Raw genomic sequence first — 19,838 nt, 5'->3', positions numbered from 1 at the left:
CACCAAGCAGAAAGAGAGAGAATCATCTACATATTTTCTGCTTTCTCATATCATGGGAGGGCCTCTTTTGATTTTTGAAACGTTATAGAACAAAAAGAAAAGCTAGTAGGAAAGGGACTAGCTAGGACTATAAAAACAGGCCTCTGTTCCTCTGTTGTTGATGTGCCTATTTCTACAACCAACCATGGCTGGTGGTAACTTGAAGAATGCAGTCGTAGCATTTCTGGCTCCCCTTCCCTCCATTATCTTCTACCTCATATTCCTCAGCAACAACCATCACCAAACCGATGGGATTCTCTCTCCTCTCTGGGCGTGGTGCTACCACCACCCTCTTCTCTTAGCCAATGTCCTCTTCTTCCTCAACGTCAATGTCCTCTTCTGGGTCATCAGCCAAGTTCTAAAAAACCACTGGGTATGTTAATGTTCGTTCAAAATGTGTTCTTTTTAGTTTCAGCTTCCGATTTGAACTGTTTATATAATTGGGCTGGTGCAGATGATCGATTTGTATTGGACTGTGATACCTGTAATGCTTGTTCATTACTATGGTTCTCACCCTCTGGCTGATTATAACTGGTGGCGCTCAACGATCGTAGTTTTGATGACTTGGGTTTGGAGCCTCAGGCTTTCCCACAACTACTTTAGGCGGGAAAATTGGCAATGGGGTGCAAGAGAGGACTGGAGGTTCACCGATATGAGCTCACAGTATGGGAAGCACTGGTGGTGGATTTCCTTCTTCGCCGTCTACCTCTCTCAGCAGGTAGTGCTTTAAGTGTTTGCTGAATTGCCTCAATGAGCTTCCAAGCTAGTGAAAAATGGCTGCTTTTTTGTTTTCTTGATGGTTCTTTTTAATCTTTGTAGGTTTTTCTGATTGGGGTATGCCTTCCAATGTATGTGATCCACTCAGTTAATGTGCCACTGAACATATGGGATATTGTTGCCGTCATTGTCTGCATTTCTGGCATTGTTGTAGCATACTGTGCCGACACGCAGCTCCACGACTTTGTAAGCAGAAACAACAAGCTGAAAGAGCTTGGCAAGCCAGTTGTCCCCAATCTTGATGAGGGGTTGTGGCGTTATTCACGGCATCCCAACTACTTTGGAGAGCAGTTGTGGTGGTGGGGGCTAGTTATATTTGCATGGAGCCTGGGACATGGATGGGCCTTTGTTGGATCTCTCATCAATACAATGTGTTTAGCTTATGTGACTACTCTTGTGGAACGGCGAATGCTGAAACAAGATTACAGAGCAGAAGCATACAGGCGATATCAGAAGACAACCTCTGTGTGGATACCTTGGTTCAAGTCATCCCCAGGAGGAAAAGATAAGAATGCTTAATTGATGTTTCTAGCAGTGTGTTATGCTTTGCTACTTTTTTTTATTTGTTTTTTTTTATCCATAATCTGTTTCCTTGTCTTATAATGTCCTATGTTCAAAGTTGTCATCAACTGGTATTTATTTGAAAGAAATGAATGCAAGTTGGATTTTATTTGTGATCACCTGTCTACTTAGAATAGTAACAAATTGTACAGAATTGTTCTGAATCTTCTGAAAAAAAGTGTCCTTTGACATCCGAAATCCTAAAAGCCAGACATTAGTTTAGCACATTGAGGAATTTCCATGAGATCTGGCTTTGTTCTTAAATTTGGTTGTGTTACGAATAACTGAGATCGAAGTCTATACTGTTAGATGTAACACCAGAAGATGAAGATGTTTGTTTGACAAGTTATTTAAAGTATCACCAAGATACGATTCATTCCAGAACATTTTTCAATTGGGATGCATATGGACCCAACTTGTGCAATGGAAGCCAGCAGGAATGAATTAGAAAAGCAGTAATAATCTCTATAACCAGGATATATATCATTTGCCTACTTTTGTGAAACTTCAAAAACTTCCATTGGTATCCAAGGTTACATCGTGTTTGAACTTTAACATTGCTGAATGTCACTTTTTCCCTTCTCTAGGGAATCTTGTATGAACCATTGTGTTTTCTAGTTATTCTACTCATTTTAAACACTCATTTATTGGAATATTTGATGCAAAAGTGCAATCAGCTTTACCCACCATCACCTATTTAGCTTTCTATTTTCAAATACATATTTGAAAATAGTTCCAGGACCCCTTCCCCCTCATCTTATTTTCACCTCAAAGCTAGCTGTTAGCTTTGTCAGTGTACAAAGAAACAGTTCCAGGACCCCTTCCCCCTTTCTTTTCTAGGAAGTAGGAACCTTTTTCTTTTTAACCAACAGAATCCCACTGGTGGATCTGCTGCAAAGGAAAAGGTATAGTAGCTAAAGTGTTAGCGGCTGTATCTTCCCCCGGTAATGTGTGGAAGAGTTGTCCTGGCATGTGCTTAGCTACATGAGTAGTGGGAAATTATGCTAATGGATCATGATCTTTCTTCAGAGAACTCTAACTTAGAGGTGAAAATAAGATGAGCATCCCAAAATGATAGTTTCACTTTACCTGTGCTGTAAAATTAGTAGAATTGTTCGAAAGATTTTCTCTGTGTATTGTTTTAAACTTTAAAGATTAAACCTTTGAGTATGTTACATGTAAAGAGAATGTTTTACAGTGAGGTAATTCAATGAGTTTAGGCTTGTTAGGTCTCGGTGTTTTTCGGCCCTCTATTTGTCCTGCGAGAGCTGAAAAGCAGCTGGTATAGGATTCTAATTATTATATGTTCGACAGATATGATTGAAAAACAAAGGATCTTGAAATTTGCTTTAAGGAGAGTTCTGTTCTTGACCTAGCAGCATTGGAGACCAGAAACATGTTGACTATGAAAAAGAAAACTTGCCTTATTTTAGATTGCCTGGCTAGATTCTCACCTCTCCTAACAGTCATACTATAAAGTATTTTGTTGCCCATCAGTACAAAGACATGCTGCTACCCAGTTGCCATACAGCACCTGCTTCCATGCAATCATATTGACCACCATGAGAGCTAACAGTTTAACAGCTACAAGACCCTACATGATGAGTTAAAGGCTTGCATAAATTTCTCATTGTGTTTCACAGTTGAACATGCGGAGGCCTGAAAGCAAAATAAATAGCTGACATGTATTGATGACCATAAATAATAATGATCATTCATATTCACACCCTCAAGTTGCAGCAAGAAGTCAAGACATATAATGAACTACAAAAGCCTACAAGGCACACCAAGTCACCATGCAACACAAGTGTTTGATTTTGATCATACAACACAGCTTTATTACTATTTTCTAATAGTTTCTCCAATAAACAATTCCACTAATCTATTTCAGCCAGAATTTTTTTTTATTGTACTGTTGTTTACTAAGAATGTATTAAAGCAAGAGCTGACACATATTTACCGGACGCTTCTTCCCTCTTTCCCCGAAATGTGACATTTCTATTTCATACAAATAACAGTTTGACATGTTTACAAAAATAATGAATTAAATTCTAATTGACGGTAAAGTAGGAGTTTCTACTTTTAGAGAAGCTCGGGACATTTTGGAAAAAGCAAAAGGAGAGAGAAAAATTTTAAAAGAAGCAAAAATAGACAAAAATGCCCTTATTTATTTTTAGATTTCTAAGGAATCCAATACATTTGCATGTCTTTGATTTGAAAGTTGAGTGGTTTTTTTGTCTTTTTTGAAAAAGCTTTGGCTTTTTCCAAAAGTGAAATTTTTTTTATGTCTAAAACCTAAAAGTATTTTCCATATAAACCAAAAAAGATTATTTGTGGTTTTGGTTTAGTCAATAATAAGTGAACAGAAAAGCAGGATTACCCATATTTAATGATAAGACAGAGAAAGTCTCTCTCTCCTGAAACAAAAGGAAAGCCAACCTCATACGTACGTAGTCAGGTGTAAATTGTAATTCATGTGTTAAAAGGACAACAGTTTTCTTTTGTTATTTTCTTTTTATAATATGGCTGGAAATTCCAATGAGGGACTGGCACGTGCCAGCAAGAAAACAAGCTTGTGTGACATACTTACAATGACACAAAGCCATGCTGATTAGCTCACTTTAATCGGCCATGGAATATGCTTACAGAAATTCTGTCAATTCTGTCTCGTGATATTTATTGTTAATTAAATCATACAGAGAGAGATATCTACCAACAAACAAATTATACAGACGGACAAGATTCAGACTTTTGTTTGATTGTTGGAGAAACGATTAAATGCAAAGTGTTGAATTTCTAATGGTTGTTCAGACTCTCTCTCATATAAGTAAAACCTGTGGTTCTGCAAGATGAGATTGGTGCATTGAAGATGACGATGAAGGAGGTAAAGATTCCATTTTTAATGGTGGTGGTGGCGGCGGCTTTGCTTCCCATCTGGGTCTTGGCTGCAGCAAAACAACACCACCAAGAAGGAGGTGAGAAGAAGAAGCTGAGGTTTGGGTCAGATGGGCAGTTTAAGATCCTGCAAGTGGCTGATATGCACTATGGGAATGGCAAGACCACGACTTGTTTGGACGTGTTGCCGAGCCAGTTTCCAACTTGCTCTGACCTCAACACCACCGCCTTTGTTCACCGCATGATTCAAGCTGAGAAGCCCAATCTCATTGTTTTCACTGGTATTTATTCTCTCATTTCTTTGTCCTTATTAACTGATGTTCATATTCAATTTCATAATACCAAATTTCACTGCCCATCAGATAATAAAGAGTTACAGCCCATCTCTGGGATTATGCCAATAGGATGGGTTGTTTTATTATCTGATGGGCAGTGAAATTTGGTTTGTGCCTTGGTATTTGACAAAGATGAATCACTCACTGCCACCGTTAGGCATGCTTTGCTTAGCAAGTTTTGATTTAGCTCTGGTCCTTGCATTTCTGATTGGATTTCCTATGTGACCTGTGTGCAACAGGAGATAACATATATGGGTTTGATGCCGCGGATGGTGCTAAGTCTTTGAATGAGGCATTTGCCCCAGCAATCTCCTCCAACATCCCATGGACAGCTGTTTTGGGGAATCATGATCAGGAATCCGACCTTTCGAGGGAAGGGGTGATGAAACACATAGTTGGGTTGCAGAACACTCGGGCTCAAGTTAATCCTTTGGACCAAGATGTTATTGATGGTTTTGGGAACTATAACCTGGAGGTCTCTGGAGTTGAGGGCTCTGGTTTTGAAAACAAATCGGTTCTTAATCTCTACTTCCTTGACAGTGGAGATTACTCCACGGTTCCCTCCATAGGTGGCTATGGTTGGATCAAACCCTCCCAGCAATATTGGTTCGAACGAACTTCCGCAAAGCTTCGGGTACTAACCTCGCTATTTCATTCACCAGTTTTGCTGGACCACATTTACCTTCACAAGTCATTTCTATCAACCCATGCATAATACCTACCAATGGATTATTTTGTGTTGGTTAATATTCAAACTGAATAATTATCTTGGTTTCTGGTTAATTCTGATGACACAGTTGATAAAACTTTTTGTTTTACCCTGCAGAAAGCATACACGAGCAAGCCACAGGCACAGAAAGCACCTGCGCCAGGGCTCACATTCTTTCACATACCATTACCAGAATTTGCTAGTTTTGACTCATCAAACTTTACAGGAGTGAGGCAGGAAGGAATTAGCTCTGCTTCTGTGAACTCTGGCTTTTTCACAACCATGGTCGCAGCAGGAGATGTGAAGGCAGCTTTCATAGGCCATGATCACCTCAATGACTTCTGTGGGGAGCTATCTGGTATAAACCTTTGTTATGCTGGGGGCTTTGGATATCACGCTTATGGGAAGGCTGGATGGGATAGGAGATCAAGGGTGGTGGTAGCAAGCTTAGAGAAATCCGAAAAGGGAGGTTGGGGAGCAGTCAAGTCAATCAAAACTTGGAAGCGCCTTGATGATCAGCACCTCACTGCTATTGATGGTCAGGTTCTCTGGAGCAAGAGCTCTGCGGGTACGTACTCCTTAAAGGACAACGAAAAACTTCAGTGCCCTATTCCTAGCTCATTCTAGACGTTGCTAAGTGATCTAGGAACATATAAATGATAGAATTTATCTTTTATGAGATGTTAACGAGACACTTGCAAATTTGTAAATGATAATACCTTCGTTTTTGTTATGACCCTGCATAAATGTGGAGATGTTCCATTGCCCAAAACTTCTGCCTATTCACTCAAAGTTGCAGTTTTCTGAAACAACTTGTCAAGTTTTTCAACCCCAAGTTTATGTGACAGGATCTAGAATTTTGTTTTTAGCCGTGCAGCTTAGTTTTCCACCTTCTCCATAGCCAATTCCCCAAGAAAATACATTCTTCCAGAATGTGTTGATCACAAGCCATCATTGCTTGTTGCCAAGATCTGTTGGAAGTAATGCCGTAACCCTCTTACAGATTACAGCTTCCTCAAAATTGGACCATCTTTGCGAAACACCTCCTCCCAATTTTCCCACTCAAAATTAGAAAAGAGAAACTGGATATACATCCGATCTTGAATTATGATTATGATGATTTGTGTCAAACATTGTATTAGATTCAAATGTCATTTTTGTATAATCCTTGATGCAAAGGTCAAAATGCATTCCTATTTCTTACACACTGCCACCTGCTTTTTCTCACAATTGCTTATTTCATCTCTGTTGGACAGGTATGCGTAGAAAGAAACCCGTTGGTGGTACTTGAGTAATGACCATATGCAAGATCGCACGTAGGGAGAGTTGTTAGGCAAGTAGGCATGAGAAGTGAAAAAGTCTAGTGGGGTAATTGTCATACGTGTTGTTGTAACGTAACAGACAATAAATGAAATTGATTTACGGAAGGAGATTATGTGTTAAGTCATTGTATTCTATGTAACTGCGTTTTGAATAATGGCAAAGGAGGAGGCAACAAAATATAAATTATCAGGGGAATTTTGTCAAAGTTTTGGGCACTTCGGGCTGTTGAACAAGTTATCCACTATACTGTGGCTATTGATTAAGCAAATATGAAAACTTCTTCTTTCACTTAAGGAAATAGTAAAATTATCAAATATGAAAGCTTCTTCTTTCACTCAAGGAAACAGTAAAATTTACAAGCTAACGCAGCATATCATCAGTATTCTCAGCCATGGCATAACTGATATCCAACCTTTCTCCACGCAACTCTGCAGAGCAAGCGACACCAATTTCTAGAATTGAACTCAAGCTTTCTTCAATTATGATGCGAATCCTCGCCCTATCCTTCTTAACACGATTGTTTGAGCTCGTCTCCACTTCCACTTTTTCTAGAACAAGAACGGGATCCACAATCTCTACCACTTGCTCAGGCAGAGCTACCTTAACAAAGTTAAGAGAAAGGACCAAAGTTGATAGACTATATCCATAGTCCCCAAAGGCACTTCAGAGGGCGTGCCTATCAAATTCTCATTTCACATGACTTGAAAGTCACAACATGTTCAACTACACTCGAACTGAATAGAACAAATTCTTTTCAGCGGAAATCATCCTTATTACGCACCATGGATGCCTTCTGATATCTCAATTTCTCAATCTCCTTTCCCAGAAAATCTAAAGTAGTGTCTGTAACATGGTTGGGGGAGCAGCCAGCATCCAGCATCATTTTCAAAAATTTATATGCATCTTTGAGTCGACCTGCTTTACTATGAACTTCAATAAGTGTATTAAAAGTGACAACATCAGGATTTATTCCACTACTCTTCATCTGCTCAAAGAGCTTGTTTACTTCATCAATCCGGCTAGCCTTCCCCAGTGCATTAATCAAGGTGTTATACATAACCACGTCAAGATACCCACCCTGCTTCATTAGTTTATCCAGAACACAACTGGCTAAATCAGCTCTTCCCATCTTCCCCAGGCCTTGAATTATCACATTGTATGTTGCTATGTCTGTGGGGCAAACCTTTTCTCCCATTTCATTGAGTACACCCCATGCCTCATTGAAGTAGCCCTTCTTGACGAACGAACTCATCATGGAATTATAAGTGTAACTCACTGGGTTTTCACCCAGATCACTGAAAATCTCAAACAATTTGCAAGCTAAGCTCAGCTTTCCCTTGGCCAAGAATAAAGACAAAAAAGTATTGACCATATCAATATCAAATGAGCTTTCCCCTTTGTCCTGAACTCTTCGCCCCCTAGACAATGAAAACAGCTGAGAGGAGTGGTCAACGGGCTTAAGCTGATTAGCCAATTGATCCATATATGGAGATGATGACCACTGATCAGTATCGGTGGACACATTCTTATCATCATCTTTAACTCTGGCATCCTCTGAATCAAGGTCTGCATCCATTGTTGAGTTAGCAGAGTTTATTAAACTCATAATCTCGCTAAAGCCACCTTTACTTGGGAACAATTGTGTGTAATCCTTTCTGCTGCTCTGCGGAGTTTTCATTGAAGCCTCCATATCGGCCTTCCATTTAAGAACACTTGGCACTAGATTACCATTTCTAATATGCTTCATGAGTTTGTCTGTCCAATCCCACCTACCTTCTTTATACAGCCCAATCAAGAGTGATGATATGGTAACTAAATCAACAGCAAAGCCTCTCCTTTCCATTTCTTCCACCAACCCTAACGCTTTCTCAAGCAGACCTTCCTTACAATGTTGCAACACAACAATGCTGTATGTAACACCATCCACAAACTGACCCTTCTTCTTTAAGTCACAAAATAGGGTGTAAGCAGCCTCAGCTCTTCCATTCTTAAATAAACCATCAACGAGAATATTATACGTCCAAGTTGAGGCTCTCACCCCGTTCTGAACCATTTTCTCAAAGAGGTGGCAGCCATCATTAACCTTCCTGGCCTTGAATAACCCATCTAGGAGAGAATTATAAACAATGGTATCCGGGATATATCCATTGAGCTGCATTTGACTAAAAATGTTGGTGGCTTCATCTATTCGATAAGATTTACAACATCCTTGAATAAGAATTCGATAGGTGATGGCGTCAGGCTCATGGCCAGAGCCCTTCAATTCCTCCCATACAGTAAGTGCATCATTCACCTTCCCAACCAAGCAGAGCACATGAATGAGGCTATTATAAGTAGGCAAATCTGGACCCACTGATTCCAAGTTAGAGTCTTTCATCTCCTTGAAGAGGCTTAGACTAGTACCCAGATCACCCCAACACCCAAATGCATGAATACAAATATTGTAGCCCCAATTATCCATCTCAAACCCCTTATTCTCTCTAAGCTTATCAAACACTTGCTTAAACTCAACCCTCATGTCAGCTTTTCTAAGAGCAACCAGCAATTCATTGGAGGCAATGGAATTGGGTACCTGGGTGGAGCAGCCTCCTTCCAGAAGCTTAAGCAAAATGGACATCGCTAAACCCACCTGGTTTTTCCTAACCAGAGCAACAAGAACCGAGTTATACATATCTGTGTTCAAGCTAGCACCCACCTCTTCCATAATGTCCAAGATTTCAAGCGCATAGTCAAACTTACCTGAACGAATAAACGCGTCGAGCAAGGCTTTGAAGGTCTGGGAATCAACCACAACCCCATCTTCTTTCATGGAGTGAAGCAAATGCGGGACCTCGTGGAGGAAGCCGGCGCGGGAAGCGGTGCAGAGGATGTGGGAGTAGGTGCGCGTCGAGTGTTTGATGTTATGCGTGAGAGAGCACCATTTGAAAAAGTCGAGTTTTTTGGAAGGCTGGAGGGATTGGGCGCGGAGGATTTGAAGCAGAAGAGGCTCGGAGAGTGAAAGGGTGTGAGGGTCGGGGAGGTTGCGAGTGCCTGAGCTTGAGAGAGTCTTAGTGATGGAGGCCACAAGCAGTATGTCCCCCAGTTGAGAAGCACTGCGCTGCTCTTTGACCAGGAAAGGCCTTCCATGGCGCATTGCATCTCCGAAAACATAAATCACTACTGATGAGAAAACAAACTATATTAACTGTTTAGCAGTTTTTACTTCAATTGGGCTGCACTTGGTAAGGCACTTTTTCTGTTGTTAGCCAGGCCCAGTTCTTTGATGGGTTAGTTTTGTTGTTTGGGCTCTTCTCCTGTTTCACTCAAACTATAATGGCATCATCCAATGAAATGATGGAGAACTGAGTTGAGATTAAAATTATGATAAGCCATTTTCAGTGTAAAAAAGAAGATCAATGGAGTTTTTACATTGTTGACTTTAAGAGCATTTCCACCCATTTGTCATTGCAAAAGGTAAGGGCAAAGTAAGGGTTGTTACTATTTACGTGAATAGTGGCAGCCCTTGCAAAACGTTGTGGTATTTCCACCCATTGCCATGTCAACCACTATTCATACGAGCTATGAGGAGAGTAATTTGCATAGAGTTTTGGTGTGGAAAGTGAAGAATATGACTAAGTATTTATTTTTTAAAAATTCTGAAATTCTTTGCATAGAGTTTTTGTAGATTTTTTTCTTTTTGTTTTAATTTTTTTGTTGTTGCGACACAAATCAAGGCTAGAGCACGGGCTCGTTTTGCCTGAGGGAAGACCTGTTTTTGTGGGCCCCAGTAGCTGCCCTGGCAGCTTCAACCTGTTGGAAGACAAATTTGGGGCTTGGGCCCTTCCCTGGTATGGGCAACACTGAACTCTCTAATTGTAAAAGAGAGTATGAAGCGAGCTGTAAAGTAAGATGTCTTAGCAGGTGCTGAACCAAAAAAATTCACCAAAAAATAAAATAAATAAACATGGGATTGGATAAGCCCCACAATGTTGCTTGTGTCTGGTCCTCACCCTATGCTTGTTTTCAAAACAAGTTTGAAACACCCTGGAAGTCATACCCTGGAAGTCATATTGTTCCTAATCTTATGCTTAGAGAAAAGGAAGGGATCATGATTCAATAAATAAGGGAAGAGGATAATCAGATAAGGGGGAGGAGTAATCCAATTTGAATGGGAATTCTTCCATCTCAAATCTCTCTCATAAGGACTCTATAAAAAGGAGGAGAGAAGAAAAAGGGAGACAGCCAGCAGGCTGTAAAGAGATACAAAAAAAAAAAAAAAAAGAAAGATGCGGCAAGGCTTGGGGAAGAATGGAGCACAGCCATGCTGAAGAAAAATGACAGAGGCAATCAAGGCTCCTCTCTTGAGGTCCTCCATGTTGGGTGACAACCCTTTAATCAATCAAATGGATGGCAATCCATGTGGGGTGACATCCCTTGAATCAAAATTTCTTGGATGTTCAATCCATCATTGGGTGATAAACCCTTAAATCAAAGCATTGAGTTTTGCACCCCAGAAACAAAGCTTGGGTATTTCACCCTGAAAACAATATATGGGTTCGCACCCTGAAAACAAGTTTGGGTATTGCACCCTAGAAATAAAGTCTGGGTATTTCACCCTCAATCAAGGCTTTGGGTTTTACACCCAAAAAAAATATTGGATACAAAATCCATCATGGGTGTGTAACTCTCAATCAAACACTTTGTGATATATTCATTTTGGGCATAAAGCTCATTCACTGAGTTCTCTGGATGACAGGTCCAATTTGGGTACAAAACCCACAAACAAAATCATTTTTTTGGGGGAGAGGGGGTGTTAATCTCACAACAAATAAAAATGGGTTCTACCTCTGCCTTTCGAGAATATGATCAATTTTCTCCCTCTATGTCCAAAAAAACAAAGGCACACTAATTTCTTTTGTGTCTGCACTGCTCTAAAACTAAAACAAAAAAAAAAAAAAAAAAAAAAAAATAGAAATCAAGTTGTTTCAATCGGTTGCTGGACCAAAGCTTTTCTAGGCTCCTTGCTCGTGGGCTAACTGACAAAAAAAAAATCAAAGGCCCAAATAGAATAATGGGCTGTCAAAAATAATTGTCTATTGACTCTCAAAAGCCCATAGTAATTAATGGGTAATCCAAATAATTACCCATTAAATTTGCATAGGCCCAAATTTCCCATTATATGGTTAATGGATTAATTTTATAATAAAAAATCCTCATAGCCATATTTGGGACCAAAGGCAAATGTCAATTTTAGAAAATTAGTGGGTTAATTAAAATTGCTCATTATTTTTCTTGGACATTGACAAAAAGAAAAAATGTACAACACCATCTAATTTTTCTCATGGGTCATCTACCCATGCAAATTTTATTGAGATTAATTTCAAATCTTTTAAACACAATTTCTCAATTAATGGGCTAAACTTACCCATTAATTTCCAATTTTTCTCATGGGTCATCTATCCATGCAAATTTCAATGAGACTAAATTCAAATCTCTCAAACACAAATTCTCAATTAGTGGGCTACACTCGCCCATTAATTTTCAATTTTTCTCATGGGTTATCTATCCATGAAAATTCCAATGAGATTAAAATCAAATCAAACACAAATTCTCAATTAATGGTCCACACTTATCCATTAATCTCCAATTTTTTCTATGGGTCATCTACCTATGAAAATCTTCAAATTGTCTCAAAGACACAAATTCTAAATTTTTGAGCCACACTTACCCATTTATTTCCAAATTTTGGAACTACGTCGGTTTGATCCCATTAAGGGTACATAGCCTTAATGGGATCAAACCAAATTCCCACAAATCAAATATCTATCTTCACACAAATCAATTCTGAACTACGTTAGTTTGATCCCGTCAGAGGTACGTAGGTAGTCTAGCATCTCAATAGACGCAACCGCAACCAAATTTGAATCACTGGTTTATTCTTAACCAAATTCACCCCAAACACATATCAAAATCGAATCCCTGGTTTATTCAGCTAAATTCACTTAAACACTTTTTTCAATCAAATTCATTGAAATTTTCCCTATTTGTAATGAGTCATTTATTCATTGCAATTCTTTGAACTATGAGTGGCTTAATTCCTATAAGGGATACATAGGCACCTTGAGGTTAGACTTGGGAGCAGCCGCAAAACCAAACACACACGTTCTGTTTCTTTATGATGGAATCAAAGGTGTTCCCTTAAAGTAAGGGATTGTAATTAAGAGACACTGCGTCTCAAATGGGTTGAACCTAAAATAATAAAACCCTATTATTTAATTAGTGGTGGTGAAATTATGTTGGGAGGATCACATTTTCCTTAAAAAATGCACCAAAAAATAAAAAATAAAAAATTCAAACATGGGTTTGGATAAGCCCCACAATGTTGCGTGAGTCTGGTCCTCACCCTATGCTTGTTTTCAAAACAAGTTTGAAACTACCTGGAAGTCATATTGTTCCTAATCTTATGCCTAAAGAAAAGGAAAGGATCATGATTCAATAAATAAGGAAAAAGGATAATAAGATAAAGGGGAAGAGTAATCCAATTTGAATGGGAATTCTTCCATCTCAAATCTCTCTCATAAGGACTCTATAAAAAAGGAGGAGAGAAAAGAAAAAGAGGGGACAGCTGACAGGCTGTAGAGAGATACAAAAATAAAAAATAAAAAATAAAAAAGGATGCAGCAAGGCTTGGGGAAGAATAGGGCACATCCATGCTGAAGAAAAATGACAGAGGCAATCAAGGCTCCTCTCTTGATGTCCTTCATGTTGGATGACAACCCTTTAGTCAATCAAATGGATGGCAATCCATATGGGGGTGGCATCCCTTGAATCAAAATTTCTTGGATGTTCAATCCATCATTGGGTAATAAACTTTGAAATCAAAGCATTGGGTTTTGCACCCCTGAAACAAAGCTTGGGTATTTCACTCTGAAAACAAATACGGGTTTGCACCCTGTAAACAAGTTTGGGTATTGCACCCTAGAAATAAAGTCTGGGTGTTTCACCCTCAATCAAGACTTTGGGTTTTGCACCCCAAAAAAATCTAGGTTACAAAACCCATCATGGGCGTGTAACCCTCAATCAAATACTCTGTGATATATCCATTTTGGGCATAAAGCTCATTCACTCAGTTTTCTGGATGACAGGTCCAATTTGGGTGCAAAATCCACAAACAAAACCGTGGGGAGGGGTTTAATCTCACAGCAAATACAAATGGAACCTCTGCCTTTGGAGAATCTGGAGAATCTGATCAATTTTCTCCCTCTCTGTCAAAAAAACAAAGGCACATTAATATCTTCTGTGTCTGGACTGCTCTGAAACAAAAAATCAAAATAAAAATAAAAAATCAATTGTTTGCATTGAGATAGATTAAAACAAAACAAAAGTTTGCTACAGTAGAAAAAAAAATGGAGAAGGTTTGTATTTTGTTTTGGAAGAAGTTCTGGTGCATACAGAGGCGATATACTGAGAAAAAAAAAAGTTGAACACAACCATGTTTTTTTTTTTGGGGTGTTAGCTTGGTGTTGTTAGCAACAACAAACAACAAAAAGGATGGATAAAAGGGACAGCGACATTTGTTGGTAGCAAAGAAAAAAGGAAAAAAAAGGAAAAGTAAAGTCTACAAAGAAGACAACAACAAAAAAGAAGAATGAAAAAAGCAGAGAAAGAGGGAAGTGGTTGTACGCCACTTCGTTTGGCTAAAGGGTTGAAGACTAATGTGTCACATCCCGAGATCGGCTCCGCCGTAGCACGATATTGTCCGTTTTGGGCCTCCCTCTTTGCTCTCACAGTTTTGTTACTAGGAACTCACGAGCAACTTCCTAGTGGGTCACCCATCATGGGATTGCTTTAGCCCCAACTCGCTTAACTTTGGAGTTCCCATGACTCCGAAGCCAGTGAGCTCCCAAAAGACCTCGTACTAGATGGAGGTGGGCATGTACATATAAGGCACATCACCCCCTCTCTGTTGGTCGATGTGAGATGTTACAAATGGGCCAGCAAAGAAGAAAGGAAAGATGTCAGGCAACAGAAAAATAAGTACAGAAAAGAAATAATAAAAGAAAAAGGGGCTAGTACCCCTTGGTAGCTTGCGGCAATGGTACATAGATTTGATCCCGTTAAGGGTACGTAAGCAGTCTAGCATCTTAATAGACGCAATAGCAACCAAATTTGAATCATTGGTTACATCAACCAAATTCCCACAAATCAAATATCTATCTTCACACAAATCAATTCCGAACTACATTGGTTTGATCCCTTCAGGAATACGTAAGCAGTCTAGCATCTCAATAGACGCAACCGCAACCAAGTTTGAATCCTTGGTTTATTCTTAATCAAATTCACCCCAAACACATATCAAAATCGAATCCCTAGTTTATTCAGCTAAATTCACTCAAACACTTTTTTTCAATCAAATTCATTGAAATTTCCCTTTTTTGCAATGAGTCATTTAGTCATTGCAATTCTTTGAACTACGAATGGCTTGATTCCCGCAAGGGATACATAGGTACCCTGAGGTTGGACTTGGGAGCAGCCGGAAAACCAAACACATACGTTCTATTTCTTTATTATGGAATCAAAGAGTGCTCCCTTGAAGTAAGTGATTGTAATTTAAGAGACACTGCGTCTTAAATGGGTCGAACCTAAAATAATAAAACCCCATTATTTAATTAGTGACGGTGAAATTATGTAGGAATGATCACATTTTCCTTCAAAAACGCACACACACACACAAAATCAAACATGAGTTTGGATAAGCCCCACAATGTTGCGTGAGTCTGGTCCTCATCTGATAAAGGGGAGGAGGAATCCAATTTGAATGCGAATTCTTCCATCTCAAATCTCTCTCATAAGGACTATAAAAAGGAGGAGAGAAAAGAAAAAGGGGGGGAGGGGGGAACAGCCGGCCGGTTGTAGAGAGAAAGAATGGAGCACAGCCATGCTGAATAAAAATGATATAGGCAATCAAGGCTCCTCTCTTAAGTTTTGTAAAAAATATAGTTTTCCTTTTCCGTAAAGCGAAATACAAAAACATTTATATTATAAATAACATATAAACAAATTGGAGAGCTTTAAAGGTATAATGAAATTGAAGAAAACAAAATAATAGGTAAGTAAAAGGAAAATAAATAATAAGTAAGAAGGTGAGTATGGTATAGTGAAGCACGTCAAAGACGTTGTCCTAAAGCCTTTGTAGCCTTCCTAAGTATAGGTACTAACGGTCTACGAGAATCCAAGATACGACCCCTTGTACCAAACTCGGACGGATATAGGTATCCAAGTCACATAATCATTGCCCAAAATAATAATATAAAGTAGATAATATATATATATATATATATATATATATAAGTAGAAAAAGAGAGAATTAGTTTGTGGTGATGATTGTGGTATGTGATATTCGTATGGTGTATTGTGTGTGTTCAAATGTGAAGGAGACATGTAACCTTCACCAACCATAAAAGTTCACCAACCAAAAAATTAAGGCATTCACCAACCATAAATAAAACCTGAATATTAAATATTTATAACCCCTACAATAATAAAATAAAACAGCCAAAATAATTAAATAAATAAAAAAGTTAAAATTTTAAAACCTTTTAAAATTCCAACATTAAGGTCCTCCATGTTGGGTAGCAACCCTTTAATCAATCAAATGGATGACAATCCATGTGGGGTGGCATCCCTTGAATCAAAATTTCTTGGATGTTCAATCCATCATTGGGTAATAAACCCCGAAATCAAAGCATTGGGTTTTGCACCCCGAAAACAAAGTTGGGATATTTCACCCTGAAAACAAATATGGATTTGCACCATGAAACCAAACACACACGTTCTGTTTCTTTATGATGGAATCAAAGAGTGTTCCCTTGAAGCAAATGATTTTAATTAAGAGACACTGCGTCTCAAATGGGTCGAACTTAAAATAATAAAATTCCATTATTTAATTAATGATGGTAAAATTATGTTGGAAGGATCACATTTTCCTTCAACAGTAGGTTCGATCCAATCCTCCCTAATGCAAAAAACATGAATTCAACTAATATGTGTGGTTTGTTAGTGATTGCATGGCACTACATAGTTTCACATAGTGCATATGAAGTGCTAATATAAATCTTTCCATCATCTCAATGTGAATGAAGGTCTCCATGTACATTCAATAGTAAGATGCTGACACTCAATAGTATATATATAACTAACTATATATCAAGTGGATCCCCGGAATATTCCATACAAAATGTATAAAATATATGTCCATTTTCATCATGTGTTTGATCGTGACGCGTCTACAAACATCAGCAGCAGATAGACATGAGATTTTTCATCCAAGCTAATAACAAAACTAACTTTTCGTTGCACTTTGCTAGCAAGAAAGAGCCATTAGCTTTACATTGGCTTATATCCTTTTTTGTTTTTCCAAGATTTGACATATTGTTCTGCTAGACAATGACACAGCAATGAAAAATACATTTTTCTTCCAAATCTTGCACTAAACATACTGTTCAAAGGAAAAGTATTAGATTGTGTTTCAAAAAAGAAAAGTATTAGATACCATCTTCAAGAGAGCAGTGCCATCACGACTGCCTGCCGGTGCCAACTTTTTGAAGATGCTTATTATATCGTGCATATATTTCTTCTGTTTTCTTCCTTCATTTCCTGTCTAGAGTTTTTAACACATGGATTGTTATATTCTAAACAAAGAATTTTACGTTATTATAACGCCATCTAAATTAATATATTTGGAATTCCTCGGTCCAAATGGAACCTAGTATTAAATAAATGAAATATAGAATTGATTACTTATCTGAGGTCATAGATAGTGATGCACGAATAGAGTAGTAGGTTTGCTTAATTGATTCTGGAGGTAACTTTATGACAAATTTCCAGTAAAAAGACAGCTAAAAGGGGTGAAGAACTATACAAAAATGCATGTTGGTTGCATGAACCACTGTTCAAATGATGCCTAAAATTTTACCCTGTCTATCCCCAAATATGGGAGGGTGGTCTGCTTGGCCTATATATATATATAGGTTTCGGATCACAATAATCAGAAAGAAGTGAGAGGGTAAGCTCACATATAGTTAAGATGAATTGCTGTGAACAATGGAAGCCTGTTGTTGCCATGTTGGTCATAAACTTTGCATTGGCTATGGTTAATGTGCTTCTGAAGAAGACTTTGGATCAAGGATTGAACCATTTGATTATTGTTACTTATCGACAGTCGATTTCTGCTGTTTTCTTGGCACCTATTGCCTTCTTTTGGGAAAGGTAAGACCTATATTTTTACTCAATTCCTCATCAATCACCATCAATTCAGCTCATAAATTTTTGTGGAACTATTAAGAGTAATGTTACATGTATCATATCATATATATTTCCTGATCATATCGTTTGTATAGATACAACTTATGTCTTTTGGGTTCATCTCATTTCTGCAAAAGACGTAGTCGGTAAATATGGTGTAAATAGTTTCATTCGACCACCTAAGGTGTAGTTAGTTTTCTTGCAGGAAAAGCAGACCGGAGCTTACATTTCGAATCATATGCCAACTTTTCTTCAGTGCTCTTATTGGGTTAGTAATGGCATTGCCAATTGATAAGGTTCCTCTGATTTCATTTATTTTATCTCATTTTTCATTTGATGTTGTCATATAATGCATTGAGAATCTTTGGCAAATGTACTTATGTCCTTCAGGGTAACATTCACACAATACTTATTTCTTATTGGACTTCAATACACCTCTGCTACATATTCCTGTGCCTTCATCAACATGGTGCCTGTTTTCACCTTCCTATTGGCTCTACCATTTGGGTAAAGTACACACAATAAGAGAATTACTATATTAATTACTGACTTAACCACAATTACTGCAATTAACTTCATTATAATTGGCTTTAAATTAACTTTCCAGGCTAGAGAAAGTGAACATAAAGAGCAAGGGTGGCATAGCCAAAATCCTGGGTGCGCTGATATGTATTGCTGGAGTTTTGTCATTGACATTGTACAAAGGAATACCACTAACAAACCCTAATTCACAAGACACAACTCAAATGCAAAACCATGCCAATACCATGACTTCAGCTAAGAAGACAGAGAGGTGGGCAGTTGGTTCAGTGCTTTTGCTGGTAGGCTGCCTCTTGTGGTCTTCATGGTTCCTCATACAAGTAAAAGTTGGCAAGAGCTACCCTTTTCAATACTCCAGCACCGCTATCTTGTCGTTTTTCGGTGCCATTCAGGCAGCCATCTTGTACCTTATCACTGAGAGGAACCTCACCATGTCAATGTGGGCTATGAAAGGAAAGTTGGAGATCTTAACTGTCATATATGCTGTGAGTATTTTCTTTCTTCTGCATCTCTTGACCAGTCTTCACCCTTCAAATTTTTCCTAGCTAGCACATGTGTTTGATTCGATTCGATTTTTGTGTGTGTTCGACATAGGGAGCAGTTGGATCAGGGTTGTGCTATGTAGGGATGTCATGGTGTGTGAAGCAGAAGGGTGCACTATTCACAGCAGCATTTACACCCACCATTCAGATATTTGTGGCTCTGGTGGACTTCTCTTTCTTTCATGAACAAATTTATCTTGGAAGGTTGACTCAATTATATATATTTTGGATGCAAAACATATTATTTTTACTGTCATGAGATTATATTTCTCTGTTGCTAATTAATAATTAACCTTTGAACAGTGTGGTGGGATCTGTCCTGGTCATAATTGGCATGTACATTTTACTGTGGGGTAAAAGCAATGATCCAAAGTTAATTGTGATCAAGCATACACAAGCAGCTGAAGATGAAGATGCAGAATGTGGTCCAATGCCACAAAACAAATAACCTTCTGTAATTTTATATTTTAACTTGTTACCATAGTGATCAGCTCAATGTTGGAAGACTGACACCAATTCAAATAAGACAGCAGAATTTGCAACCTCTAAACTGTCTGGCTTTAATATTTTGGTAATCCATAAGCTGGGTTGCCCTTTGGTAAAGAATAATTCTAGATAGTGGCGGTTTCAGGATTATTAGCACAAGAGGTCATGGTGTAAAAGTGTAGGCACAGGCACAGCATGGAGGCCACCCTCCCGGGGACAAAAGTAAAAACCAAAGGGATAAAGTGGCCAAATTGAAATCACGAGGACTTTTTGACCTTTTTTGTGGTAAAAGTGATAAACCATATGAATCAAAAGTGACTTTTTGCCTTTTTATTTATTTATTTATTA

The 19,838-nt window shown here is 38.4% G+C and overlaps 4 protein-coding genes across 6 annotated transcripts; 3 read left to right on the top strand and 1 right to left on the bottom strand.

The window, feature by feature from the left end:
- The first annotated feature begins 42 nt into the window (after positions 1-42).
- LOC103342327 (3-oxo-5-alpha-steroid 4-dehydrogenase (DUF1295)) lies at positions 43-1,493 on the top strand. The gene is made up of 3 exons (XM_008245947.2): positions 43-412; positions 494-757; positions 859-1,493. Exons 1-3 carry the CDS (start codon positions 161-163, stop codon positions 1,333-1,335), a joined length of 993 nt encoding a protein of 330 aa, XP_008244169.2. The 5' UTR covers positions 43-160; the 3' UTR covers positions 1,336-1,493.
- A 2,507-nt stretch (positions 1,494-4,000) lies between these two features.
- LOC103342328 (putative inactive purple acid phosphatase 29) lies at positions 4,001-6,844 on the top strand. 2 transcript variants are annotated; one of them, XM_008245948.3, is made up of 4 exons: positions 4,001-4,553; positions 4,847-5,241; positions 5,434-5,884; positions 6,573-6,844. In XM_008245948.3, exons 1-4 carry the CDS (start codon positions 4,247-4,249, stop codon positions 6,605-6,607), a joined length of 1,188 nt encoding a protein of 395 aa, XP_008244170.2. In that variant the 5' UTR covers positions 4,001-4,246; the 3' UTR covers positions 6,608-6,844. The 2 variants fall into 2 exon arrangements, with proteins under 2 accessions (XP_008244170.2, XP_088907772.1); XM_089051646.1 differs by lacking the exon at positions 6,573-6,844 and having other exon boundaries at positions 4,003-4,553; positions 5,434-6,049.
- A 54-nt stretch (positions 6,845-6,898) lies between these two features.
- Positions 6,899-9,791, bottom strand: LOC103342329 (Tetratricopeptide repeat (TPR)-like superfamily protein). Of its 2 annotated transcripts, XM_089051644.1 has the most exons (2): positions 9,379-9,575; positions 6,899-9,268 (listed from the first exon to the last, which is right to left on the bottom strand). In XM_089051644.1, the coding sequence occupies exons 1-2, from the start codon at positions 9,436-9,438 to the stop codon at positions 7,394-7,396; spliced, it is 1,935 nt and encodes a 644-aa protein (XP_088907770.1). In that variant the 5' UTR covers positions 9,439-9,575; the 3' UTR covers positions 6,899-7,393. The 2 variants fall into 2 exon arrangements, with proteins under 2 accessions (XP_088907770.1, XP_008244171.2); XM_008245949.3 differs by having other exon boundaries at positions 6,899-9,791.
- Positions 9,792-17,676: 7,885 nt separating this feature from the next.
- On the top strand, positions 17,677-19,554 carry UMAMIT32 (nodulin MtN21 /EamA-like transporter family protein). The gene is made up of 6 exons (XM_016796746.2): positions 17,677-17,886; positions 18,128-18,190; positions 18,313-18,429; positions 18,530-18,947; positions 19,057-19,208; positions 19,308-19,554. Exons 1-6 carry the CDS (start codon positions 17,705-17,707, stop codon positions 19,450-19,452), a joined length of 1,077 nt encoding a protein of 358 aa, XP_016652232.1. The 5' UTR covers positions 17,677-17,704; the 3' UTR covers positions 19,453-19,554.
- Positions 19,555-19,838: the final 284 nt, after the last annotated feature.

The sequence above is a fragment of the Prunus mume genome, linkage group LG5 (genome assembly GCF_029339155.1).
Source record: "Prunus mume cultivar Tortuosa linkage group LG5, ASM2933915v1, whole genome shotgun sequence".
In the NCBI taxonomy this organism is placed as follows: Eukaryota; Viridiplantae; Streptophyta; class Magnoliopsida; order Rosales; family Rosaceae; genus Prunus; species Prunus mume.
This window is presented reverse-complemented; position numbering and strand designations above follow the sequence as displayed.

What these genes read in the sequence shown, in the direction of transcription:
- LOC103342329 (XM_008245949.3), bottom strand. Translation starts at nt 9,772, where the DNA reads ATGCGCCATGGAAGGCCTTTCCTGGTCAAAGAGCAGCGCAGTGCTTCT.
- LOC103342328 (XM_089051646.1), top strand. Translation starts at nt 4,247, where the DNA reads ATGACGATGAAGGAGGTAAAGATTCCATTTTTAATGGTGGTGGTGGCG. An exon ending in CAATCTCATTGTTTTCACTG is followed by an intron (nt 4,554 to 4,846) that starts GTATTTATTCTC and finishes TGTGTGCAACAG; the next exon opens with GAGATAACATATATGGGTTT. An exon ending in GAACTTCCGCAAAGCTTCGG is followed by an intron (nt 5,242 to 5,433) that starts GTACTAACCTCG and finishes TTTACCCTGCAG; the next exon opens with AAAGCATACACGAGCAAGCC.
- UMAMIT32 (XM_016796746.2), top strand. Translation starts at nt 17,705, where the DNA reads ATGAATTGCTGTGAACAATGGAAGCCTGTTGTTGCCATGTTGGTCATA. An exon ending in TTCTTCAGTGCTCTTATTGG is followed by an intron (nt 18,191 to 18,312) that starts GTTAGTAATGGC and finishes TATGTCCTTCAG; the next exon opens with GGTAACATTCACACAATACT. An exon ending in GAACAAATTTATCTTGGAAG is followed by an intron (nt 19,209 to 19,307) that starts GTTGACTCAATT and finishes ACCTTTGAACAG; the next exon opens with TGTGGTGGGATCTGTCCTGG.
- LOC103342327 (XM_008245947.2), top strand. Translation starts at nt 161, where the DNA reads ATGTGCCTATTTCTACAACCAACCATGGCTGGTGGTAACTTGAAGAAT. An exon ending in AAGTTCTAAAAAACCACTGG is followed by an intron (nt 413 to 493) that starts GTATGTTAATGT and finishes GGGCTGGTGCAG; the next exon opens with ATGATCGATTTGTATTGGAC. An exon ending in CCGTCTACCTCTCTCAGCAG is followed by an intron (nt 758 to 858) that starts GTAGTGCTTTAA and finishes TAATCTTTGTAG; the next exon opens with GTTTTTCTGATTGGGGTATG.